This window comes from Salvelinus namaycush, chromosome 2 (genome assembly GCF_016432855.1).
Source record: "Salvelinus namaycush isolate Seneca chromosome 2, SaNama_1.0, whole genome shotgun sequence".
NCBI classification, from domain to species: Eukaryota; Metazoa; Chordata; class Actinopteri; order Salmoniformes; family Salmonidae; genus Salvelinus; species Salvelinus namaycush.
The window spans coordinates 23,522,522-23,550,048 of NC_052308.1; the positions used below are offsets into that span (position 1 = coordinate 23,522,522).

The 27,527-nt window shown below is 45.0% G+C and overlaps 1 protein-coding gene across 1 annotated transcript; it reads right to left on the reverse strand.

The window, feature by feature from the left end:
- Positions 1 to 1,206: 1,206 nt before the first annotated feature.
- On the reverse strand, positions 1,207 to 26,740 carry LOC120020716 (rho GTPase-activating protein 39-like). Its single transcript, XM_038964443.1, has 10 exons — positions 25,095 to 26,740; positions 14,919 to 14,966; positions 12,281 to 13,544; positions 7,867 to 8,506; positions 7,614 to 7,703; positions 5,475 to 5,548; positions 4,868 to 5,067; positions 3,474 to 3,565; positions 3,135 to 3,304; positions 1,207 to 2,844 (listed from the first exon to the last, which is right to left on the reverse strand). The coding sequence occupies exons 1-10, from the start codon at positions 26,738 to 26,740 to the stop codon at positions 2,650 to 2,652; spliced, it is 4,419 nt and encodes a 1,472-aa protein (XP_038820371.1). The 3' UTR covers positions 1,207 to 2,649.
- Between the last annotated feature and the right edge of the window lie 787 nt (positions 26,741 to 27,527).

The window sequence follows — 27,527 nt, forward strand, 5'->3', positions numbered from 1 at the left end:
TGCAAGGCATCATGAAATCAGCAGATGATCAGGTGTTTTTAAATCCAATGTTCAACCCAGTGTCTGCATTGAAGGTTGTCAGTCTTCCATCTGGACAACGACCCCAAACACACATAAAAAAGCACTCAGGAATGGTTAAGAAGAGATGCTGGACTGTTCTGGAGTGGTCAGCGAAGAGTCCAGTGCTGGTTTCCCAAAAGCACATTAAGGCTAAGTTCATCGTTAGAACCATTGAACTTAGCCTTAAGATGCTTTTGGTTAACCGGGCCCAGATCTGAGTCACATCCAAATCCTATGGTGAGATCTGAAAACAGCAGTTGTTGGAGGGCACCTCTCAAATATCAAAGAACAAGAGCAGGTTGCTGCTGACAAGTGGGCCAAATTGTTGAAATGTGCAGCAAGATCATTGATGGCTATAAGAAGTTTGTGTGCATTTATCTTGGCCTAAGGTTGTGCAACCAAGTACTAGCTCCAGGGTGCCCATAATTTTGTCCATGCCATTTCATTATTTTCCTAATTATAATTGCAAATTTAAGTTTACAAAAAGAACGTTCTGCAATGTTGAAAATCCAATAACAAGCGACCAAATATTTTTATAAATCTCAACTTATAAGAAATCGGGAATTATTTAAGAAGTGCAAGGGTGCCAATGTATTTGGCCGCAACTGTATATGGCTCTGACTTGTACCACAAGCCAATTATTTAATGTTTTATTTTTTACAGTCGGCCTATACTGCATGTACTTCCAATGGCAAACTGACATCAATAGTAGGCTAGGCTATTTGACATCTTATCACTCAGCACATTTATCATGCTATTATTTCTTGAATTGTGCTCTTTTTTTATTCCAGGCAAAATGTTCTTTATTTAGAAACATGGTTTTTATCCCAATCATATTGTTAATTTCATTTTCTGCAACTTCTGCTCTACATTATGTAAAAAAAAATGTTTTTGTTTTTCTAGGACAATGACATGACAACCATAAAGAACTGAGGACCATGCTTATGACAATACTCAAACAGAACAAAGACATACAAAACATGTGGACCAGACATGAATGTAGGGAGTACCATGGGGCAATACCCTCTATCAATAATAGAGAACTTTGTTATACACTTAATCCAGTAAATCAACGATAACCGTTCTACAAAGAAACAAACCTTTATTTTTCATGAACAATCCTTCCATAGAATAACAGAGGCTATGTTCACATAATAAACGCACACACGAGTGGTTGAATCAGTACTATTTTCAAAGGCAAGTTTACAGCAAGGAAATGAACAGTAATTAAAAAACCAACAAAAACACCTGTTTTTTTTCTCTATCGCAACAGGAATATTCACCTTTACCCTGGATCATTTAAAATAAAATAAAAATACACCCATAGATCTTACTATTTACAAGCATTATTTACATTAGCAAAGCCTCCAGGGACAGTCTTATCTACATCACCAGAGTGCCCCATCCATAGTTTTGGAGCACGTAAAAATCAGACTTTCAGGTAGACTGGGAAGCAGATAGCAGTTATCACTAAAACTGTTTTAACAGAACACCTGAGCCAAGATATCTACAGACCACAAAGAAAATGTGACAGTAGTACTTTATACATTTGTTTATGCCTCTTTTCAATGAGATATTGGTTTATCGCCTTGAATAGATCTCCCATACACACAGTACAGTACAACACATACATGTACCAGACAGTATACATTTACAACCTCCTTCCTCAGCAGTTTAACACCAGAAGGTTTTTAATGCAGAACATTCTCTCCACAGATCACTAAAAAAAAGCATTTTACATAAGCTCCAAAACACATGGTCTTATTTCTTACAGTTTGTACTTTGACACGTAGGCTCTGGCTGTACAGTATATTAAAATAGCTGTGGTGGTACTCTGCCGCTTCAGATAAAATCATCAACATAGCATTGAGACTAATGCAGGCTCTTGTTAATACAACTACTAAAACGTCACAGACAAGCTTATTTCCAATGAGACATTTTACATATATTTTCCCCCTCATCACACACACACACATGCAAAAACACACACAGTCCGACAAAAGAGGCCAAATATCAACATGATTTCTATGTAGATATAAATAAGGCAGGGACCCCGGGTCTGTTTGTCAGTTGCCCTGTTTCCTGATGACAAAGTCCATCCTATACAAACCATATGAAACTCCTTCTGCACAGCCCACATATCCAGTGAAACAATAGCACTTCACATTCAGTCATAATGACATTTAGATTTTACATGCAGTTAAAAAAAGTCATCAAAACGAACTGGATAAAAACCGGTACCTATGATGTGAAGTCATTTGTAGTCTTTTTGAGTGTCATCATTGTGGGGTTTCCATCACAGAACACAATGTCTCCTCTGCAGTCAGCACATACAGTATGTATTGTTCTGCAGCCAGAAAGTAGAACAGAGGGTGGGTCCAATGTCAAGTGACAGTATTAAAGATGCACTCCAGGATCTTAAGCACAACAAATTCATAACATATAGTATGATTTTCCAGTGCATGTGCATGTGTTGCTGCTTTGTGCTTTCAGACCAGTCAATGGAGTGGGGCAGGCTTCATACAGAAAAGCAGAGTGAATCTCTCTGTAACCATGGGGCATATGATGTCAGGGAAGGCAGGAGTCAGTCTATACAACACCCTCAATGAAAGTGGTGTCCAGGTGAACGATGAGCATGCGCAGGAAGGACATCTCCTTGCGTGTGTTCTCAAAGATGATTAGTGGATCATCAGACTGGCAGCGGAGGCAGTTTGGGGCCATCACCATGGCAAGGTTATTGACATCCATCTTAGTAACATACACATTGGCAGGCTGAGCAAACACCTGGGGATAATTAGTGGAGGACAGGGATAGGAATTGTGAGGGACAGAGGGAGAGTATGTACAGAATCTTGAAACTGAGATTGACCATATTCTGTATTAATGATACAGACAATGAATGACTAAGGACAAGTTCATAAGTTTGTAGTAATTTTTTCCATTTCAACTGCCTGACCAATGACCATGTCTCCAAGGTTGAATATGATAATAGTTGTATGACAGGATGACTGTCTAGTGTTGTCCTGGACAGGTACAGTGCAATAGCTGTAGTGTTCAGTGTCGTGTGATGATTACCTGCAGGAAGTGGATGAAGTAGCACAGCACCAGTCTGTTGAGCTCAGGCAGGCACTGGACAACATTGACAGCTGCCACAGGGTCATCATAGTTACTGACACACTGCTTGTAGAAGGCCATGGGGATGAGAGGCTCCTCCAACTCACGATACCAAAGCTTCATAAGGGAGGCTGGAAGAGAGAGGGACAGTGTTAACACTAGTGCACACGAGCATGCACACACACACACACACACACACACACACACACACACACACACACACACACACACACACACACACACACACACACACACACACACACACACACACACAGATAACAGAGGTACAGACTACCTCACCAGGTACGTTGGGGTCTGAGAGGTTTTCTGGGATCCTCCATTGGTCGACCTGAAGCTTAAGTGCGTTGACTTCATCGATATCTCCTGGCACCCTACAGAAAAAGCAGTATTCAATATTCAGTATAATTCAGTACACAGTTGCACTGCAAGGCCACTAGGGGGAACTATAACCCCACAATTAAAAATCTAATGTTGAGTGGCTGGTTGACATCTAACTGCCGTCATTTTCGCGTAATTTTACATGTAGTTTGCAAATTACGGCCGGTACTCTGTTCTATGGATGGGCATTTGAAATGATTTTACTATTCAAATAATATCATTACATTTTTCGGATAGTCGTTGACAATTTGTTTTTATTTTTAAACGTATGAAGCAAATACACACGGCAGAGGTAAACAGTGGACATGCTGCTTTTCGCCAGTAGTTTGTCTAACAGCAACAGTGAAAGAGAGGTCTGATTTTCGCCATGAGAGAACTGATTCTGTTACTAAAAGGTTTTCTGGTGAGTATTTTGCATTGATCTGTGTTTATTTAATTGAATTATTTCACATTTATTTATTTAACCAGGTAGGCCAGTTGAGAACAAGTTGTCATTTACAACTGCGACCTGGCCAGATACTGTGTTAGGTATTGTTAGGTGAGCGCCTGTAATTGCTATTTGAAGTGGGATAAATAGCATACCGATGCGCAGCAGTAGCTCAACGCACGCTATAAAAACTACATTCAAAAATGTGTTTTATTACATTTCAAATGTCATGGTATATCACTTTAGATCATATTTAATTTAGACAAAGTTTTTCATTGTGACCAAAAAGTAAACAAGTAATCAAATCCTAATGTCCATTCGGATATCCGGACATTCGATTAAGCAGGTGCGAAGTACTCTTGGCCAGCAAACGCTATCGATGTGTCCGAGCCTTAAAATCGTATGGAATTGAATCAGCTACAGAAAGACCAAACAAAGACTAACTACACATTAAACATTGCTGGTCTCCAGGGTCTCTTGAGCAGTGGTAGGCAATGTTTGCTCTGTTTTCTGTCTCTGTACAGTAGGCTGCACAGGGAACATTGGCTGACACCCACCAAGGCTGACACATACATTTGTCTAGATACTTGCTTTGTCTAGATCTCCTCTTATGACTGCTACCTTGCTGAACACACAACACTACCCCACACCTCATTGGTGAATACCAGGGTTAGGGTCCATTCCATTTCTAGATAATTCAGGAAGTACACTGAAATTCAAATTCTCTTCAATGCTTTTCAATTAGGAAAATGTGGAATTGTAATTTCGTTTACTTTCTGAATTGACTGGAATTGTAATTCACCCTAACCCTGGTGAATACACCAAGTCCAATGAGGTGATTGGCTGACCTCCTGTCCGTCAGTCTCACCTGAAGATGCCCTCGGTCTGGGCCCCTCCCAGTGCCAGGACGTATTGGGAGAGCTGCACCTGTACCCAGGGTAGCTTCCTGTCTGGGAAGAGTTCACTCTGGCGCTCCATCACCTCGTCCAGGGAGCTGCCGAACAGGGAGGGGGTGACGATGGCCCGTCTGCTGTGGTCAATCTCCTCCAGAGTGGGCTTACGAAGACCCTGCAGGGGAGGTTCACAGATCGTGACTACTAAGACATTTTGTACTGTACATGTATGACTATATCTATGATTATGTCTATGACTGTCGACATTAAAGATGATATCTGGAATAGACTATAACTATGTCTTATCTTTATGTTAAAGTCTGTGACTGTCCCAATAAGGATCTATCCATGTCTATCCATGATAATATGTTTCTGACTAATGTCCATGTTTATGTATTTAGCATTACTTATCTCTCTATCAACATCTGTATTGGTTCGGTCCACTGTGGGTATTAAAAAAGAGAGGGAAATTCATGGCGGGGTTATGTTATGACTGCATTCGGGCATTTTTTGACTATTGCCCAAGGCTTCCCCACTTGTTGACATTCCCCACCCCCTTTCCCTGCTCATATCTCTAATCACCTTTTTGCCTCCAGTTATGGCCACTTTCTGTAGTTTGCGATAGCAGAACTTTGCGTACGAGCTGATAGGTAGACCTGTAAAGAGAGAAGGAAGACAGGGCCACTGTAAAACTGAGGAATGAGACTCATGGGAAATACAGCTCTCATTGTAGCTGCAGTTCACACCTTCACAGATACATCCTCTCAGTGAGGGAATCATGTGAGCAACTTTCCAACCGAGGCAACATATAAAGGGTTAAACAATTCCTCACTAAAATGACAAGCTATTTGTTCCCACAGATGTCAGATATTTCCAAGGAGGTAATTAAAGAGACATATTCGCAGTGTGATTTTGCCATATTGGGGTCAGAGCATACACGTCTCAACTGTCACGGTACTGTAAGAAAATCTGGGAGACTGGAGTCAGCCAACCAGCCAGCACATCATGTCCCAGGTGATTCATCAGACAGACACTTAGGACACCGGAGGGAGCAGAGGTATCCCTACCTACACCCCTATCCGTTGTCACTGTGATAACTCAAGTTTACACATAAACCAGGCCTCTACTCCCCCCGCCCAAGCCTCCCCACCACACCCATGGGGTCCCGTCCATCGCCCTTCCTTCCCAGAGAACTCTCTCTCAGGTGGCTGAACCCCGGCCAGATGGAGAACTTTGTGCTGCGATGAAAAACATCCTTACCGGAATGTTCACTAGACTGAACTGAAAGCCCCTGGATTTATAGCAAACAGGTGACGGACTGCCATGCATGTTCACAGCCATCGTTAATCTGGCCCAGTTTGACTGTAATTACAGCTAATTACAGAGATCATACTGATATTTTCCCTCTTGATCTCTGAGAAAACACACTGTTTTCCCCAAGACTCCCTGAATTCACTAGTCAATAGAGGAAGAAAATAAAGAGTTGTGTTCTTTTCTTTACCCAGCCTGAGAGCAGGTTTGAACACCAGCGGTGGTCCAAATGAACATGTTGTTTTGATAAGGCAGAAGCAACAACAAAGCAACCAGAACCCGTGAGAAATCACTACTCATTAGAGGATTAAGACCACAAGGCAGAGAATGTGATGACACCTGCCAACACATGGGTTCAGAAAGTATCTCTGAGATTCTCCAAGGGGTCTGTTTAGTCAGTGTTGCTACCTCAGTCAAGTTTCATAGCTAAGTGTTTCAACCCAAGTAAGCAAGGCCGGCCTCAGCCCAGCCTTGGCCCAAGAGAAGCCCAGCCCTGGCCCAAGAGAAGCCCAGGCCAGGCCCAGACAAGAGGCCTCCAGTTCCCACACGTGACTCCCTCCCACCCCTCTACTCACAGCTGCTCCGTGCCGTGGTCACAACACCACCCTTCATTTCAGCTCGTCTATCCATCAAAGAGACAGCAGCTCTCATTGTGCTGTTTGTGAGGAGGCTTTCCCCTGTGGTTGGCTGGTGGGCCCACATCGTGAGTAATGTAATAGCCCTCTCCCTCAAGTCATTATTCCAGCCAATATCTGAAAACTTCTTCAGTGAGTCACACCCATGAAGGGTAACCATTCCTCATGGCTTATGAGTCACTGACGTTGTCCAGTGTATAGGTTGGTGGCACAGTCATTGCTGTACAATGTGTGTGAGTTCACTAGTGTGGTCAATGCCATGAGATGAGTATAGGTCCTCGCTGATGACACTATCAAGGCTGGTATTGTGGGTTGCCCTAATGGGGTAATGTGTAGTGGCTAGGCTTTCTTTAAATCATTGATGGACACGTAATGTGGGACTGCCAGAGAGAACCACTAACATGGCTCCCATGTTGTCATTCAGCTCTTTTATCACCTCCTGTTGTATTTTGTGAAAACTATTCATAATCTACCAGGGAAACTCTAAATATCAGCATGGTAGTCAAGTGACATAGTATGAATTTCCATTTCACTCCAAATTCTTCACATATCATTAGACAATTCTATTTCACTCTAAATTCTTAATCTGCAGTGAGATAGATATGAACCATGTTTGGTTTCTAATGGTTTCTAACTCATAAGGAAATAACAGACAATCTTGACAAGTTACAAATTATTGGTCTCTCACTTCAGCACTCCCCAACAGACTTCCTCCTTGGCAACTTTGGAAAACACCCCCCATACTAAACATGAATCTTAGTGATCTCAGACCTACCTTCTTCATCTGTGTTCTGTTTCCGTTTCTTTCTGGACTTTGAGTTCTTCTTCAGTTTCATTTCTTGCTGCTCTAGTATGAACTGAGTCACTGGAAACCAGAAGGCGGAGGTTAAAGGGCTATTCAGAAAATCTAATAACATCCACAAAGAGCAAACAGAAGAGAAGAGGTAAAAAACAATTCAAACCATCACACCCCTCAAACTAGACCTGTCATGCTGATAATGACACCCATAGAGGGAAATACGACCCACCCTGTTTCTTGTCGCTGCTCGGATCCGAGTGCCTCTGGATGTATCCCTCCAGGTAGCAGCGGAACTTGGGTGAGGGGGCAAAGAAGGCCAGGCTGATGGCCATCAGCTCCCAGCCTGCAGCCAGGCTCCTTGGGCTGGTGTTGCCCGTGGTCTGCCTCACCAGCTGCACATACAGCTCGTCCCTCAGGCCCTGCGTGCCCCAGCACTTAGTGATGATGAGCAGGGCAGTGTGGCGGCGGTCTAGGCGGGAGGGTCTGTCTCCCATGTAGGCCTGGACCAGCTTGAACATCTCACAGGCCTCCTTCCTCACAGCGCGGTCGCTGGTCACCAGCATGGGCTTCTTGATGGAGCCGCGGTTCCAGGAGAGCATGTTGGCGATGGAGACACGGCGGCGGAACAGGCCCTGGGTGTGCATGTTCAGGTGCTTGCTGGCCCAGTCCACCATGCCTGAGGTGTCTGTGGTCGGGGGCTGGCACAGTGTGGCGTAAGAGAGCTGGTGGTAGGAGCCTCCTATTCCTCCTCCCTCTCTGTTGTCATGGGAGATGGAGCGTTGGTGGTAGGGGCCCAGTGAGCCTGTTGGCCCATCTACCGTACCTTTCTTCCTGCTGTCCAACTGAGCCTTCAGTTCCAGGGTTCCCGCCTTCAGGAGAAAGAGAGAGGGAAGACAGAGGAGAGAGAGGGGTGAGGGAAGAGAGAGGGAGAGAGAACGTGTCAGTGCAGCAGTATGTATGTATGTATGTATGTATGTATGTATGTATGTATGTATGTATGTATGTATGTATGTATGTATGTATGTATGTATGTACAGTGGGGCAAAAAAGTATTTAGTCAGCCACCAATTGTGCAAGTTCTCCCACTTAAAAAGATGAGAGAGGCCTGTAATTTTCATCATAGGTACACTTCAACTATGACAGACAAAATGAGAAAAAAAAATCCAGAAAATCACATTGTAGGACTTTTAATTTATTTATTTGCAAATTATGGTGGAAAATAAGTATTTGGTCACCTACAAATAAGCAAGATTTCTGGCTCTCACAGACCTGTAACTTCTTCTTTAAGAGGCTCCTCTGTCCTCCACTCGTTACCTGTATTAATGGCACCTGTTTGAACTTGTTATCAGTATAAAAGACACCTGTCCACAACCTCAAACAGTCACACTCCAAACTCCACGATGGCCAAGACCAAAGAGCTGTCGAAGGACACCAGAAACAAAATTGTAGACCTGCACCAGGCTGGGAAGACTGAATCTGCAATAGGTAAGCAGCTTGGTTTGAAGAAATCAACTGTGGGAGCAATTATTAGGAAATGGAAGACATACAAGACCACTGATAATCTCCCTCGATCTGGGGCTCCACGCAAGATCTCACCCTGTGGGGTCAAAATGATCACAAGAACGGTGAGCAAAAATCCCAGGACCACACGGGGGGACCTAGTGAATGACCTGCAGAGAACTGGGACCAAAGTAACAAAGCCTACCATCAGTAACACACTACGCTGCCAGGGACTCAAATCCTGCAGTGCCAGACGTGTCCCCCTGCTTAAGCCAGTACATGTCCAGGCCCGTCTGAAGTTTGCTAGAGAGCATCTGGATGATCCAGAAGAAGATTGGGAGAATGTCATATGGTCAGATGAAACCAAAATATAACTTTTTGGTAAAAACTCAACTCGTCGTGTTTGGAGGACAAAGAATGCTGAGTTGCATCCAAAGAACACCATACCTACTGTGAAGCATGGGGGTGGAAACATCATGCTTTGGGGCTGTTTTTCTGCAAAGGGACCAGGACGACTGATCCGTGTAAAGGAAAGAATGAATGGGGCCATGTATCGTGAGATTTTGAGTGAAAACCTCCTTCCATCAGCAAGGGCATTGAAGATGAAACGTGTCTGGGTCTTTCAGCATGACAATGATCCCAAACACACCGCCCGGGCAACGAAGGAGTGGCTTCGTAAGAAGCATTTCAAGGTCCTGGAGTGGCCTAGCCAGTCTCCAGATCTCAACCCCATAGAAAATCTTTGGAGGGAGTTGAAAGTCCGTGTTGCCCAGCAACAGCCCCAAAACATCACTGCTCTAGAGGAGATCTGCATGGAGGAATGGGCCAAAATACCAGCAACAGTGTGTGAAAACCTTGTGAAGACTTACAGAAAACGTTTGACCTCTGTCATTGCCAACAAAGGGTATATAACAAAGTATTGATATAAACTTTTGTTATTGACCAAATACTTATTTTCCACCATAATTTGCAAATAAATTCATTAAAAATCCTACAATGTGATTTTCTGGATTTTTTTCCTCATTTTGTCTGTCATAGTTGAAGTGTACCTATGAAGAAAATTACAGGCCTCTCTCATCTTTTTAAGTGGGAGAACTTGCACAATTGGTGGCTGACTAAATACTTTTTTGCCCCACTGTATGTATGTATGTATGTATGTATGTATGTATGTATGTATGTATGTATGTATGTATGTATGTATGTATGTATGTATGTATGTATTTATGTACTGTATGTCCACAGCTGCAGTCTCCTCAGTGTGGATGAGCTGCCTTTCCTCTGCTCTGCAGTTTTGAGGGCTCCAGGGGGAATTGCTGCAGGATAGGCACATTAATTCTCTAAAGACGGAAAGGAACCGCATCACCCATAAATGCCCCAATATCCACATTGGCCTTTTTCGTCAGGAGCAGGTGAGGAGCCCCTACCTCTATTCTTCCCCTACCCACCTCTCCTTCAACACTATATGTGCAAATCCACCTTCTGATCCCAAGTGGGATTTCTGCCTACAAGGAGCCCTATCCACAGTCACAGCCCCTTCACAGTGAAAACCAAACCAGTAATCCAGCTCTGGTCAGCCTCAGAGAAACATCCAGGAACAAAAAGAAACCCAGGCCAAATCAAATCAGGAATTTACTATGTGAACATACAATGTTAAACATATTTCTTCAATGTGACCATGATGTAATTTGGGGTTGGAATGTGCCAAAGAGCCGGGAATTTACATTTAGGGTTCCTGATTAAATAGTGTAGATCTCCAGATTTGGGTTTGGCAGTACTTCTTTATGGTCATATGGACTTCATGGTCTTAAATGAGTTGCATGGGTCACTGTTTAAGATCAAATGGAACAAGGCAAAGGAACACTGACAGTATGAACTATATCTTCTATAATTCCCCATCTCTTTTATACAGATAGCTTTAAAATGCCCCATGACACGGTAGTAATTCAACTCTGCATTTCTATTTAAGGAGGCCAATAATGTCCAAAGTCCTTAAATTCAGATTTCAATATGAAACATTCAGGGTTGTATATACAGATTACACAGTTAAAACCAATCCCATTTCCGTGCTGGCTTTAAACCCCTGGGTTCACTGGGTTTTGAAAAATAAGCAAATCTTCTGCTTCTCTACAGTGGAAAGGATAGAACAATACAGGCAAAGCTATACAGGGGTATAGTCAACAACCAGAAGTGTGTGTGTGAGCATTCTGTACGTGCATATCTGTGTGTACCATGATATAACAGCAGGTCTGTGGAGTATTCAAGAACAGGCTTAGGGGCCCGTTTCCAATATTTGTTTAAATGTGATTACTTCAGTACCAACCCCTCATGGTACCAGCCCCTGAGTCCCACCCCTACCCAGATCTCTAACCCTGTGCCATCTGGGACACAGTGGCCCTCCTTCCTGACCAGGGGGAACCATGTAATGGACCAGTGCGGCCTCTGAGCCTGACACTCCTACCATCGTCCAGTCTAATTGTTCTGTTTACAGGTCTTGTTTAATACAATATTTTTTTTATTCAAACATCATTACCTTTTTGGCTCTGTAGTTTCATTGGAATACTGGAACTCACATGATATGGAGAGGGGTGCATTGTTGAGAGGGCTTTTGGGATTATATTTGGCAGTGCTCATAGCACTAAAGATCTGCTATGGCTCTAAACTGTTGCTTATGTAAATTGTTCATGAGAGGGAAAATGCTCCCCTAACTCAAATCATGTGCACCTGTACTAGCCTAATAAGTCAACCCCCTGACAGTGTGTGTGTGTGTATATTACACTGCCGAGTCGAAAATTAAATTTATCACATTCATCTAGTTATATGAAAGGCCTAATGAGCTAATCTGTCCTTACTGTGGTGTGCACAACTTTAACTTGGAATTGAGACGCTCTCACTTGTCTAGCAATGAAATTAGTCCTGGAAAGGCAGCAGCAATTTTACTACCCCCAGACAAAACTAAACAGAATCCAAACAAACAAAACAAACCATTCTACATAAACAGACCGCACAACAATAAGCACCAGTCAGGGTTTTAACCAAGTAGACAAACCAGAACTATTCAATTTATCAGATCTAATCTCTCACAGTCAGAGACAGGTGACAGAGAGCAGCCAAAGACAAAGACACACACCGGAGCGTATGTGTACCTGTGAGGGAGGTCCGGGGGTGTCTGGTGAGGAGAGGCTGGCTTGGCTTGTGATGCTCTTCTCCAGGCTGTCTACCTTCTCATAGGTCCTCTTCTGCCTTCCTGGCATCTCCAGCGGCGCCAGGGCCGGGATGCTATGATTACCTACCCTGCTCAGCAAACGGCTGGCGGAGGGGACGTCTTCTCGCGTTGCCAGGCCTCCAGCCTTCATCTCCCTCATGGTGTTGGAGCGGCTCACCACCTCCCTCATCTCCACCATCAGCCTCTCGTTGAGGGCACACAGGTCCCCGCTGCTTCCCACTGAGCCTGGTCTCCCTCCGGCCCCCAACCTCCGCCGGCTCTTCCTCCTCAGGCTGGGTGAGGGCCCAGTGGAGTAGCCAGAGTCCTGGTAGGTGGTGGTGGTCCGGGGCCCTGGAGGTGTGGGGAAGTCCTGGCTGCTCTGCCTGTTGTGGCGAGCCTCCATTGCCCTCAACACACTGGCCTCCAGGGCCCGCCATGTCTGCTTCTTCTCCAGGATACCTGGCATCACTGGGGTCCCTGACTCCCTCTGGGGCTGGGCCAAGAGGGGGTCCGGTTGTGGGGTGGGGGTGCGGTTGAGGCCAGGGGAGGTGGACAGAAGGGCCTGTTTGGGGTCCACATTGACCATGTGCCTGATGCCCTCCAGGCCAGCAGGACTGTAGTCAGAGGGGTTCCTCTTGTGCCTAGAGATTGAGTGAGAGGAGCCAGGTTGCTGGAGGAGCCTGAGCTTCTGCAGGCTGTGTGTGGGGGTGAGGCGGGACAGACCACCAGGCCCATTATGGAGGTTAGCCCCCTCCACCTCCATGTCCGCAGGAGGCTCATCATAGATGGGACACTGTGATCCCGCGTCATCGTAGAGGGGAAGTGTGGAGGCATACTGGGGTGACACTGACCTGGGGGTGCTGAGTTGGGACCTGAGATTGCCTGGGGTTTGGGGAGGGTCAGAGGACACCAGATAGAAGCTTCCGTTGCCCGTCTTCCTTAGGTGGTGGGCATCGGCGGCCATCTTGCCAGAGGGAGCGGTCTTGTAGCCCTGGGCAAAGCAGGCGTGTGCCCACAGGGGCTTGCTGCTGACGGGGAGGAGGGTGAAGGTCTGGTGGCCACTGGGCTTGGTGTGTGTGTTATGGTGACGGAGTTGCAGGGCCGGGCTAGATGGGCCTCCAGGCTGGATCCGACTGACACTGTTCACATTTACCAATATGGCTGCCTTAGACACTGGGGAAGGCTGCCATCTCTGAGAGAGCTCCCTGGAATAGAGAGAGAATGAGGGAAAGGATGAGATCTGGGTTTAGATTTAAAGAGATATCGCACACACATACACTACCGTTCAAAAGTTTGGGGTCACTTAAAAATGTCCTTGTTTTTGAAAGAAAAGGAAATGTTTTGTCCATTAAAACAACATCAAATTTATCAGAAATACAGTGTAGACATTGTTATTGTTGTAAATGACTATTGTATCTGGAAAAGGCATATTTTTTTTATGGAATATCTACATAGGCGTACAGAGGCCCATTATCAGCAACCATCACTCCTGTGTTCCAATGGCACATTGTGTTAGCTAATTCAAGTTTATAATTTTAAAAGGCTAATTGATCATTACAAAACCCTTTTGTAATTATGTTAGCACAGCTGAAAACTGTTGTCCTGATTAAAGAAGCAATAAAGCTGGCCTTCTTTAGACTAGTTAAGTATCTGGAGCATCAGCATTTGTGGGTTCGATCATAGGCTCAAAATGGCCAGAAACCAAAAAACTTTCTTCTGAAACTCGTCAGTCTATTCTTGTTCTGAGAAATGAAGGCTATTCCATGCGAGAAATTGCCAAGAAACTGAAGATCTCGTTCCATGCTGTGTACTACTCCCTTCACAGAACAGTGCAAAACGTCTCTAACCAGAATAGAAAGAGTGGGAGACCCCGGTGCACAACTGAGCAAGAGAAACAGATGCCTCACAAGTACTCAACTGGCAGCTTCATTAAATAGTACCCGCAAAACACCAGTCTCAATGTCAACAGTGAAGAGGCGACTCCGGGATGCTGGCCTTCTAGGCAGAGTTCCTCTGTCCAATGTCTGTGTTCTTTTGCCCATCTTAATCTTTTATTTTTATTGGCCAGTCTGAGATATGGCTTTTTCTTTGCAACTCTGCCTAGAAGGCCAGCATTCCAGGGTAGGTGTTCTAAAACTTTTGACCGGTAGTGTATGTGGAAGTCAGAAGATACTAAATGTGTTTATATTAATTAACGGTCAATTACCGCGAGACCAGCAGTTATTTGCTTGAAATTCAACGAATACAACATTTTGTGTGACCGCCACAGCCCTATCCATCTGACCAACTGTGACTGAAACAACTCCTACCATACAACATAAGAGTTATCTGCTTACTTTAAGAATCAAAAGGTCAAGCATGCGTTACAATATTAGCAGTACAGACCAAGGATTAGAAAAGCAGACTTACCTTTTGCCCTCCTCTCTACTGTATAGCCAATAACACACTAAACAATATTAAACCTGAATGCCTCTGTCCTTCTGCCCTCCTCTCTACTGTATAGCCAATAACACACTAAACAATATTAAACCTGAATGCCTCTGTCCTTCTGCAGCCAGATATCTAACAGGCTGACTCACTGCGTCACACGCTTCCTCCTAAGGCTCAGGACAGGAGTCACTGGGGAGCTGAGCAGGGGAGCAGGAAGAGGACAGAGAGGAGAAAGAGGCACCGTCTGTAGTTTGTAACAATACAGAAACAATTCCCCTGAGGCTAGAGCTTCCCAAACCAAGCGCAAAACGTATTTACATCCTTCTTACCTCCCAGCCATTGCATTGCATTCTCTCTGTCTTTCTCTCTGTCTGAGTCACGCCATTTCAGTGATTTGAATGTAAACAGTCTCTTCAAAACAGTTGAAGAGACAGCCCATCAACAGCTAGGCCTGAGCCACCTCCCAGCATAGCATTGCACATACAGCCCTGTCCCAGAGGAGCAGAGCCTAGTAACACACTGCAGAGAGGATTTTAAAATGTTTTATTTAACCTTTATTTGACTAGGCAAGTCAGTTAAGAACAAATTCTTATTTACAATGACAGCCTAGGAACAGTGGGTTAACTGCCTTGTTTAGGGGCAGAACGACAGATTTTTACCTTGTCAGCTCAGGGATTCGATCTTGCAAACTTTCGGTTACTGGCCCGATGCTCTAACCACTAGGCTACCTGCCTCCCCATGGAAGCCACTTCAAAACGGCCAGTGTCTGGGCTGTGTTAGTTCTCACTGCAGAGTGTGACAGCCTGAGGTGGGAGACAGCTGTAAATGTACTGCTGCTGTCTGAGCTCTTTGAAATGGGGGACCTTCTGTGATGGTCTGGGTTGGTGATGTGAGTGATGCTACCTCTACTTGTGATCTTGAATTTTGGTCTGATATTGATACAAACCTTTGTATTGCAAAATGACTTAATTTGCCAATACAAAAAAATACATGTAAAATGACTATGTTATTTATATAAAACCACCAGTTTAATAGAGTTTACTATGGCACAGATTGGGCTACATTACAGTAACCATTACAGGGGCAAGAAGGAATTTATGCAAAAGGCCAAAGACCACATATAACGTAGTACAATGACCACATGGTAAGCACATTATACATACACCCCCACACACTCACATATCATCAGGTTACTACTCAAGACAAGTGGTCAATTAACTTAATGGATCTGTCTTATTTATGACTTGTCTCATTCTCCAGTTGTGAGTGGTCTGGTTTATGACTGATGTCCCTGTAGAGAGAGGGGGGGGGGGGGGGGGGGGTCTATTTCCTGTCTTGGCCTGTAGAGCATCAATATATGGAAGCACATTGTCTAGGTCCCCACACAATGAGCTGAGATCAACACAGCATCACTGCCATTACACTCTACATTCCCATACTATTTTATTAATTTTATTTAACTAGGCAAGTCAGTTAAGAACAAATTCTTATTTACAATGACGGCCTATCCCGGCCAAACCCCAGATGATGCTGGGCCAATTGTGCGGCGCACTATGGGACTCCCAATCATGGCCGGTTGTGATACAGCCTGGAAACGAACCAGGGTCTGTAGTGATGCCTCTAGCACTGAGATACAGTTCCTTAGACCTCTGCGCCACTCTGGAGCCCAAAACTACCCGAGTTTTCATTCTATCCACACGCTAAATGATGTCAGTCCTCTTTAACATGACCAGTAACAACAACATAAACACAACCCTCTGCTTGGAAGTTGTTTTGAGGTTAAACCAGAGTCACAGAATATAATGATAGGATAGGAGACATGCTGAGTCTAGCTCCCAGTGGTGAGAGCAGAGCTGGGGATTTCATCTGGCTTTGTGTCTGTTGTTCACTTGTCATTGTCACACCACACCCAGGGTGGTACAAACCAGGCCAAGCTAGTTTTTTCAGCCCTGCAGCATTGGCACATAATGTTGATTGTTAGCACAGCCAGTGTGCAGTAGAAGATTATCATGATCATATCTGGCTTGATGCAAATGCCCACAGTAGCGCTATATACAAGCTTTCCTTACTGTAGCAGTCTTAATCCAACTATACTGTACCACCCAACCAGCCTGATCTCACTTCTAAAAGAGAGACAGAGCGCTAGAAAGCACAGTGGTGAGAAAATAGGAGTGAAGTGGGAGGACAGAGAAAGACAGAGATTCCAATTGCTTTGGTAATCTAAACATATGTTTCCCAAGCCATTTGAATTGAACTGAGAGATGGAGAATGAGAGAGAATGAGAGGGAGATTAGTTGTGGGAGAGTGCCATCCGGAATGAGTGGAAACATTGGCAAGATAGTCCTCTGTCCATCTTTTTTGAATTTTCTATACTCTGACTGTCTAGCTTTACTGAGCTGGACAGTTAAGTAACTGTATAAATGTAGGTCCATTATAATTCCTACACAGTTTCCATTCCGTTTTAGTTATTTTAAATTAGTGAGTTCGATTATTTTATTTAAAAAAAAATTCTCACTCAAACCACCCCTGTGGTCCGTATGTTTGACATCCTTGCATTAGGCAATGCATGGTTCTGCTGTCGTCATGGCAACGCCCCTTTATGGAGCAGAGGCCCATCTAAAGACTACCTACAGATTTTCTCAAGCAGACAGACACTCTTAAGTAAGATAAATATGTCAGTCTTGAGCTTACTGGTTCATTGACACTTTGTCAACATGTGTGCTTTACCAGAATCATAAATAGCCTGTGTTGTAGCCCTGTGTTCCATCACACCGACCACAGTGGCTGTTGGGTTCTCTTCACATAATGTTAACTAAAGGGATTATATTCCACAATCACACAGAATATGAATATTACCAGTGTCATGACGTTGCCCTGTTGGTGTGGTTTATGACCCCCATAAATACCATTCCCCCTTTTCTCTCTCTACTCTACAGAATGGACTCTTGGAAAGCCCTTTGTTAACATAAAGTGAGTATGTTAATATCAAAAGGTTGGGAACAGAACAATATTTCGGTAATCCAACCAGTTGAAAGTATCCGTTGGTACTTAAAGAATATGATGTCAGATCAGTTGTTGTCTGAGACATTATTACTGATGATTGGACGACATTAACTGTATCTTGGAAAGTCTACACATTCTAGTCTACACATCAGATTCACATGGAATTGTTGTGCAATTTAAATGTTTAAAAATGAAACTATTTGTGAAAAGATAAAATGTAATTTTAGTTATTAAAATTAGAATTATTTTCATAAGTAAAATATGCTCAATCAGTGGCCACGCCCACGTGAATAGGCATTGGTTGGAAATGATGAACCAACAGCTTTTCTACATTTCTATAAGAGCCCCCGTGACCCAATTCACAGCGAACTAAGCCAACCTCAGCGTGAGCTCTGGTTGCAAATGGTTGAATAACTACAACCTAACGAAATGAACATTGTGTCCCCGATGACGTGAGGACTGATGGCCATACGTTTAAAAGAGCAAATTTCAACGTGAGGGTGACGATCGCCATGCTGGAAAGATGAATTTCGCCTATACCAGCCAGAATACAGCATGAGCTTATAGTATGGCAAATTGGTGTGAACTTTGAACTCTTATTCACTAAAGAAGTGATACATCCTAGACGTCGAGTTATCAGCAGCAGCTGTAAACGTGCGTGGCCTAGGAAAGGACCAACAATCTCTTCAGAATGACAGGGTACTACAACGCAACCCAGCCTTCGATCTTCGACCAACCTATCGAAGCGCAGCTCAGAGTAAATATATTTCTTGCATTTTCCTTTTCCGAATGGGCGGTTATTTAGAATGCATAAGATTCTGTATTTACGATAGCATAGCTTCATAAGGTCTGATAGAGACCCAATCCTTTTTTTTCTCAGTCTTCCCGCGCTTTCATTCTAACCCAATCCCCTTTCTTTGTGTAACCAGCCGTCATATCGGTTTCGTCCTCTAGGGATGTTTTCTTTTATGACATAATTAGTAATCAATGTATGATCCATCCTGTGTATATATAATTCTGTGTGATTATTTAGGTATTTAGTAAATAAATAATTAAACCAAATTTTGTATTGCTGATTCAACTAGTTAGCCAGGGTTTGTGAAGATAACCAAGAGTTTTACGACGTTCAGATGAGACTGAATAAGGTGACGATTAATAATTGACTGCTATTGATATAAAAGATTACCAGGTCTTTAAGAGTTTATTCGGAAGACAACGGCTCTATAAACATTATTCCGTGGTGCCCCGACTTCCTAGTTAATTACATTTACATGACAGGTAATATTAATTACAGAGAATTGATTTTGTAAAATAGCATGTCATATAATTTAATCCATAGTAAAGACACGACACCAGCATTCAGAAAAAAGAACAGCCCATTTTACAAAATGCATCTGGTTTTACACAGGGATCATCTTTAGATCACCAAGTCACCCTTGTCCATAGATATACATATTACTTAAGGCGTTGGCTAATATACGAGATCTTGAGGAAAACAGAAAGATGAAATTAAGTTAGAATCCTTTGCCTGACTGGGTAATTAGATTGGGTTACGGAGCAGCAAATCTACTTAACGGTCAGCGAATTTGTATTTTTCGACAGTTCTGGTGTCTTACGCCCCTGACCGCTGCTCCTACCTCCACTCCTTCAGTGTGATTGTGGTAGGAAAAGCTATAGCTAAATATACATATTAAGCTATTAGCAAGAAATGTTCTTTCTTTCCAGGAATAACCTTGCTTGGGAAAACTCATCAGCTCAGTCACTGTGGCAGATAGGGATATGGATTGGGAAGTACCCCTAACATACAGGGAATAGCGGGGGGTCTGAAAACAGGGGTTATTATTATGATCCTCTGTCAGACAGGAGAGGACATGAGGTCGTCTAGGCCAGGCTCTGAGAACAAACACAAGCACCTCAGAGCTTTGGACAATGAGATCACCACGATCTGCATAGAGGAAGGAAACAAGTCAATTTCACAGCCAATCCACAGATACTACTAGCCGCCACCCATGACCACATGGTTCAATACATAACTTTATGCCATAGGAAACCAACAAGAGGAATATGCCTTGGCAAAACTGATAGAACAACCTGTAACAGAGACAACCCAATCAAGACTTAGAAAAGCAGGAGTGGCAGAGGGGTGAGATGAGAAACAGGGGACCTGCAGAGACACCTCTGAGGTTAGAGACACAGCTGTCATGAGACAGCTGAACACACCTCCCTGCCCTGAGACATCATGTCTACCAGCTGCACATAGCTCCCACTTCCACCCTACGCAATCACCCCACCCAGCTAGGAGCCCTGGAGCAGGGCTGGGGACAGTCACTGGGACCCCCACCAGTCTCCAGGCTGTGGGACATGGTGACAGGGAGAGACCGTCCCAGCATTGGGTCAGACAGACACAAATGGAACCAGATACACCATCAGAACACACTCCTCGGATTACAGTGATAAAACCACATCTTCTCAATTAACACTGATCTGGAGGTGTGTCATGGGAGCCACAGAAACACCATGCTCACATTGCTCACTGATTCTCATGGTTGAGGTGAATGAATACTTTAAGTCAACTGATATAGCATGCTTGTCATGCCAGAGACTGGTGCACATGTGGTGCCACTGGCCTTCATCAGAGCAATGGAAGGCATCTCAGCATAGCACAGTACTCTGTATATGACGACATCTAGGTCCAGTAACATGAGAATGCTTAAAGCAGGTCTCAAATAAAACAATAGAGGCTGGACGTGCTGCTCTAGTTTAAAAAAAACACAAAACAGTTGGTCTGTAATCTAGTTTTCTGAGGACACCATAAAACTTAAACTTCACAAAGAAGAGAGTGAAAACTGGAAGAGAAAGAAATAAGGACATTGTCACAACGAGCGCCAGCCACCCAGACCCATTTAACCAGATCGTTATACTTAAAGTTCAAAGTGTTACTTCTTAACTGGAAAAAACAACACCATAAGAGTCTGGCGATAGCCAATAAATGATCTTACCAAGCCAGGAGCACAGAGATAAAATAGTACACGTGCTATTTCCAAAGTCTTTAAAGCGCTGCTGTTAGTCCAGACTCAGAGAGCACACACAGATGAAAGTGGCAAAGCTTGTGTCAGACCTGTAAACATCCAGTCAATGTGTGACTCAACTATTTAAAACACAGACTCCTCCTAATTTCCTAAATCAATCTACTGGTGATGTCTCTACTATGAGTCAGAGAAATGTGATGATAACCAGGTTGTATGTACTTTTGCTTTCATTTGCCGAGCAGGGATTTTTTTAAATCTTCCAATTCTCAAAACCCCCAAACATAACTTTTTCTTGCCTTCATATCATCACAATACAGTCTCATTGGGATGTGTCACAGGGCTTTTGTGTTGTGTCAAAATATGGCAAAGAATCAAGTTTAAAGTTTTATTAGGCTTATGTACAGGATACACATGGTATACCCCACTCAACGAAATACTTACAAGTTCCTTCTCGACAATGCAACAACAATAATAAATAATTCAATATAAGAATAAGAAAATAAAGTAAATGGCTCAGTAGAATAGAATAAACATTTTAAATTGAGCATAATACAGGAAGGCACTATTTATAGTACAATACTCACACTTGTATCAGAGAAATGGGGGATTGAGGGGATAATGTGTAGTATTAGGGCTTCCTATCGCTACGTAATGCAAATCACTTGAAATCTGGACCCAATGAGCTACATCTTGGCACAGAAAGAATGTGTCTATACTGTACTTCATGGGAATCTCGTTGTGCAACGCCGATAGCTTGCCGACCCGGAACAACAAGTTAAAGGTGTGCTTGATCTTCGCCAGGCTGCCTTGGATTGAATCCTGTCAGTCTTTTGAGTGTGGCTATATCACTAGGCTAATGAAAAGGCACATACTATTCATTTGGTCCCTTGGTTCACTATTCACCATACCTTTACTTCTTCCTCAGAGAGGAACACTTGTGCTTAAATGAGGGCATCTCTTCCTTTGGTGACCCATTCTAACCCTGAGGCCAGCCCACAGGACAATAAAGTGCTATGACCCGTATGTGCCTTCAACAAGCAGGACACTTCCACGACAATGCATCAGTACCCTGGAAGTCCAAATACAGAAAAAGCAACATGGCAAGCTATCCCAACTTCTACCCCACATATAAAACCCCCCCATACACACACAGGTCATCGGTTGTGAAATCCACAATACAGTACAGATGTTGTAAGCAAGGTGCTCCTGAACCCTTTTTGACCCTTCATCATTTAAACAGATCAGATTCCCTTGCTCTAGCACTTCTGCATGTGATGGACATGTTTACCCCGGGAGTTTCAGGTATTTTCCAGATGAGCCGTAAAGGGTCAGAATAACCAGAAATACCCAGGTCATGTGACAAGAATTAGCCAATGAGTAACAGATTTAGCAGTCTGCTTGTTGTCACATGAGAGAGAGAAAGAGACACATTCTCACACACCAGTTCCCGCTCAGCCCAGTCAAAACTGTTCGCTGCTCTGGCACCCCAATGGTGGAACAAACTCCCTCACGACGCCAGGTCAGCGGAGTCAATCACCACCTTCCGGAGACACCTGAAACCCCACCTCTTTAAGGAATACCTAGGATAGGATAAAGTAATCCTTCTAACCCCCCCCCCCCCCTTAAAAGAGTTAGATGCATTATTGTAAAGTGGTTGTTCCACTGGATATCATAAGGTGAATGCACCAATTTGTAAGTCGCTCTGGATAAGAGCGTCTGCTAAATGACTTAAATGTAAATGTAAATGTAAAGAGAAAGTGTGTGAGAGAGAGAGACTATTTGCACATCATTACAACATTGTATATAGACATAATATGACACTTTTGAAATGTCTTTATTCTTTTGGAACTTTTGCAAGTGTAATGTTTACTGTAAATGTTTTATTGTTTATTATCTATTTCACTTGCTTTGGCAATGTAACCATATGTTTCTCATGCCAATAAAGCCAGATAAATTGAAAGAGAGAGAGAGAGAATCAACTAAACAGTGCATAGGATAAGACAGATGGTATGTTGTTGGAAATTCAACAGGCCGATGTACACTGAGTGTAAAAAACATTAAAAACATCTGCTCTTCACTGAGCAGGTGAATCCAGGTGAAAGCTATGATCCCTTATTGATGTCACTTGTTAAATCCACTTCAATCAGTGTAGATGAAGGGGAGGAGACAGGTTAAATAAGGATTTTAAGCCTTGAGACAATTGAGACATGGATTGTGTATGTGTGCCATTCAGAGAGTGAATGGGCAAGACAAAATATTTAAGTGCCTTTGAACGTGGTATGGCAGTAGGTGCCAGGCGCACCAGTTTTTTGTCAAGAACGGCAATGCTGCAGGGCTTTTCACACTTAACAGTTTCCTGTGTGTATCAAGAATGATCCACCACCCAAAGGACATCCAGCCAATTAGACACAACTGTGGGAAGCATTGGCGTCAACATGGGCCAGCATCCCTGTGGAATGCTTTCGACACCTTGTGGAGTCCTTGCCCTGATGAATTGAGGCTGTTCTGAGGGCAAAAATGGGTGGGCAAGTTAATATTAGGAAAGTGTTATTAATGTTTTATACACTCAGTGTTTGCTGTATTACAACTCCTGAGATGTTTTTTTTTAGACCTAAACAAAGGAAACCTTGATTGTAACAACTGTGATTTGGAACGGTTTCCTCTGAACACTTCTTTCTCAAACGTCATCATCAACTGTTAAATATGATTTTCTGAAAAGATTCTTTGAAATACCACAAATATCAGCAAAGAAAGAAAGGGGAACTTGGTCAAACTGAAGTAGACATTATACACAAAATAGAGGAACCTAACTGAATGGCATGCTATTTTTTCACTCCTGTAAAAACGGATGCCATACTTCCCCCCAAGTCGTTGAACAAAACTAAGGCTAATTGGTGTGCTTCTTTCAAAAAGACCCCTACATGCCACATGTGCCTACCACTCTCAGAGCCTTCAACACTACTGAACAGCTGAGCCTAGTCATGGCCAGTCAGCCAGACAGATGGGAAGAAGAGAAGAGCACAGGTCTGAATTGTTCCTCTCCAACCCCAAACATGACATTCTAACTGTTTGTTTTCATCCATTTAGTGTTGTCACATTCCAGCTTCTCTCCTCATTTCATGGTGATATGTAATTAAAAGTCCAGAGAGACCAGTGAAAACCACCATATGGCTAACTGGGATGCAGAGCCCAGAAGAGTTCCACACAGCTGCCCATTGTTTTGTGGAGACATGGAGACTTCTGGGAAAAGTTTAGTAATTAGGTATGACCGCAGAGTGGTGGAGATCCCTGTGGAGTAAACCCTTCTGAAGGACGGAATGTCAAGCAGTCAAGCAGGCTGTACCTCCACCAGGGCCCTCTGACAGAGAGGGGTGAACAATTAGTTTCCCTTCTACCTTACATAATCAGGGTCGGCGGTCAGAGGGTAGGAGACTCCTGCTGGCCCCGGCGAGGATAGACCCAGGACCCAGGCAGAGAGCAGAGGGGCAACTGACAAGACACAAACACCTCTAGGAACAACAGGGTCTCCTGTTTAGAACTAACTGGAATGTAGAGGTTCTGCATGTTATTACCCAAGAACAGACAACACTCTTTCACATCTCTTCTCTAAAATTATATTAAAGAGGACCTCAGTCATGTGTGGTTTGGCTTCCTCCACCAGAGACCCCCATTTGTCTCTGATGGGGGGGCCTTGGGTTGTTTTAGGAAAATGAAATTAGTGTATATGGGGCCGGAGAGGAAGTGAGCAGCACAGGGGCACTGAGACAGCACTAGTGGCCGCGGGCAAGGGGAAATAAGGAAATAAATAACTGGCATGTCTGGAATCTGCCTCTGAAGGGGAGATGCTGGTTTGGACAGTGTGTGTTGCCACAGCGCTGAGCACATGATGGGGTCTTTGAATGGCTCTTACTGTTAGGGGTCTTTCTACCAATGTGAGGGGAGAGGGCATGTCATGTACTTTATGACTGCAATCGTCTTCGCATTTGGTAGCAATTTACTTTAAACGGCCGCGGTGTGATTCATAGAGAAAATTATGGAAATATGGGGCATGTGGAATGTCAAGATAAGTGAGAATGGAAAATAAAGGAGTCTGAGATAGTCTCACTGGTCAAAAGTCTAAATAATACAACAATGTCTCATGCCCAAAGTCAACATGCCACATGGTGGGATAACAATCCATTTTTGTTATTACCATGTCCTCTTTACTGAAATACAATCCTCAAATTTTTAAGTACAACTACATCCTATTAACAGTCATTTGATTCAACAGTAAAACAGAGAGATCAGACATACTTCAATGACTCCTTGGTTCCATCCGAGCTGCTGCCTCCCTGAGCTGGTCCTATGTCCGTGGTCTCACTCTCGCTGTGGGTCTCAGGGGTTTTGGGGACGGAGTTCTCCTGCTCTGGGAGAGAAGTGCGGCGCCCCAGGCTCCCTGCCCCATGGTGCTCTGGAAGAGGGGTGCGGCATCCCTGGCTGCCTGTACTCCCCAGGCTCCCTGCCCCATGGTGCTCTGGAAGAGGGGTGCGGCATCCCTGGCTCCCTGTACTCCCCAGGCTCCCTGCCCCATGGTGCTCTGAAAGAGGGGTGCGGCATCCCTGGCTGCCTGTACTCCCCAGGCTCCCTGCCCCATGGTGCTCTGGAAGAGGGGTGCGGCATCCCTGGCTGCCTGTACTCCACAGGCTCCCTGCCCCATGGTGCTCTGGAAGAGGGGTGCGGCATCCCTGGCTGCCTGTACTCCCCAGGCTCCCTGCCCCATGGTGCTCTGGAAGAGGGGTGCGGCATCCCTGGCTGCCTGTACTCCCCAGGCTCCCTGCCCCATGGTGCTCTGTAAGAGGGATGCGACGTCCCTGGCTGCCTGTACTCCCCAGGCTCCCTGCCCCATGGTGCTCTGTAAGAGGGATGCGACGTCCCTGGCTGCCTGTACTCCCCAGGCTCCCTGCCCCATGGTGCTCTGGAAGAGGGGTGCGGCATCCCTGGCTGCCTGTACTCCCCAGGATCCCTGCCCCATGGTGCTCTGGAAGAGGGGTGCGGCATCCCTGGCTGCCTGTACTCCCCAGGCTCCCTGCCCCATGGTGCTCTGGAAGAGGGGTGCGGCATCCTTGGCTCCCTGTACTCCCCAGGCTCCCTGCCCCATGGTGCTCTGGAAGAGGGGTGCGGCATCCCTGGCTGCCTGTACTCCCCAGGCTCCCTGCCCCATGGTGCTCTGTAAGAGGGATGCGACGTCCCTGGCTGCCTGTACTCCCCAGGCTCCCTGCCCCATGGTGCTCTGGAAGAGGGGTGCGGCATCCCTGGCTGCCTGTACTCCCCAGGCTCCCTGCCCCATGGTGCTCTGGAAGAGGGGTGCGGCATCCCTGGCTGCCTGTACTCCCCAGGCTCCCTGCCCCATGGTGCTCTGGAAGAGGGATGCGGCATCCCTGGCTGCCTGTACTCCCCAGGCTCCCTGCCCCATGGTGCTCTGGAAGAGGGGTGCGGCATCCCTGGCTGCCTGTACTCCCCAGGCTCCCTGCCCCATGGTGCTCTGGAAGAGGGATGCGGCGTCCCTGGCTGCCTGTACTCTCCGCCCCATGGTGCCTCTCTCTGCTCTCCCCGGCCCGCTTGGCCTCAGAACAGTGCTTCATAGCCTGTAGCTGAGACAGGGGCACTATGTCACCCCCCTGGGGTCGGTGCCAGATAGTCCGCCGTTCCACGGAATTGTAGTAGTAGAAGCGGCCACTCTGGGGGTCAAACAGCTCCCACCACTGGTTACCATCGGCCTGACGAATGGCGGTGCCCAAAGGAGGGTTCCAGCCGCATTCGCTGGTGGCCAGGTTCAGGTACATGTGCTCTCGAGAGCGTGGCTCCAGGATCTCCACCCAATCAGGACTGAAAACAGACACAAGAAATAGTGTTGTTAGAACTGAGAACAACGAGGAAGAGGCAAACAGATTTGAAGCCATTAATAACACAAACAATTGGTTTGGTCTGGAAATCCTACTGAAATGACCATCCCTGTTACATGCTGCTCATCCAACAAACAATCTGTAAACAACTTACACAGTCAAACACGGACTACAACGCAAACACCTTCAGATGACCCATATGGAGAGTATGAATGTTAGCGACCACAACACGTGTCCATCTGTGTGTGAGACAGTGCTATAGAACGCTGGTTCAGCAGTGATGTCAACCATCTGGTGGGCAGAGGAGCAGCAGGAGTAGCACTGTGTGTCTGTAGTATGCGACAGGTGGACACACTCAGTACGGCACTAAGACCACAGCCAGCAGGCCCGGAGAGCACCATCCGCTCCAGCAGCATCACACAGGGTATGGCGTAAGGAACACTAGCAGCTAACTCAGCAGAACACAGAGGTTCGGGTGGGGATTGGGAGACACTGGCCCACATACACACAGACAGGGTACAGGGGAATGTGTCATTAAGGGGGTAACCTGTCAGATTGAATCAAAATGTGTTCCTGACTTAACTGAAAGGTGATACAGCTCTACAAGCTCATTCTGATATTTGATGATGAGTGTGATGATGTTATGATCTAGTTATCTGATGCAGAGCAGCTTTAAGTGTGCCAATGAATCCACGAGGGACCACAGCCAGCCGGAGCCTGTGTCCTTCTACTGGGCTGAGAACCAGGCTGGGGGCTGGTGAGGAGGGTAGGCAGAAGGCGCGGATGGTGAGGAGGGAGGCAGAAGATAGACACAGGGATTCTTTCCCTTTCCCTCCAGTTTGGG

Bases quoted from the DNA above. Each gene is read 5' to 3' on its own strand.
- LOC120020716 (XM_038964443.1), bottom strand. From the start codon at position 26,740: ATGGCTTCAAATCTGTTTGCCTCTTCCTCGTTGTTCTCAGTTCTAACA. The intron at 8,507-12,280 runs GTACACATACGC...TTTCTCCTGAAG, and splicing joins CCCCCGGACCTCCCTCACAG to GCGGGAACCCTGGAACTGAA. The intron at 3,566-4,867 runs GTGAGACTGACG...CTTTTTCTGTAG, and splicing joins CAGACCGAGGGCATCTTCAG to GGTGCCAGGAGATATCGATG.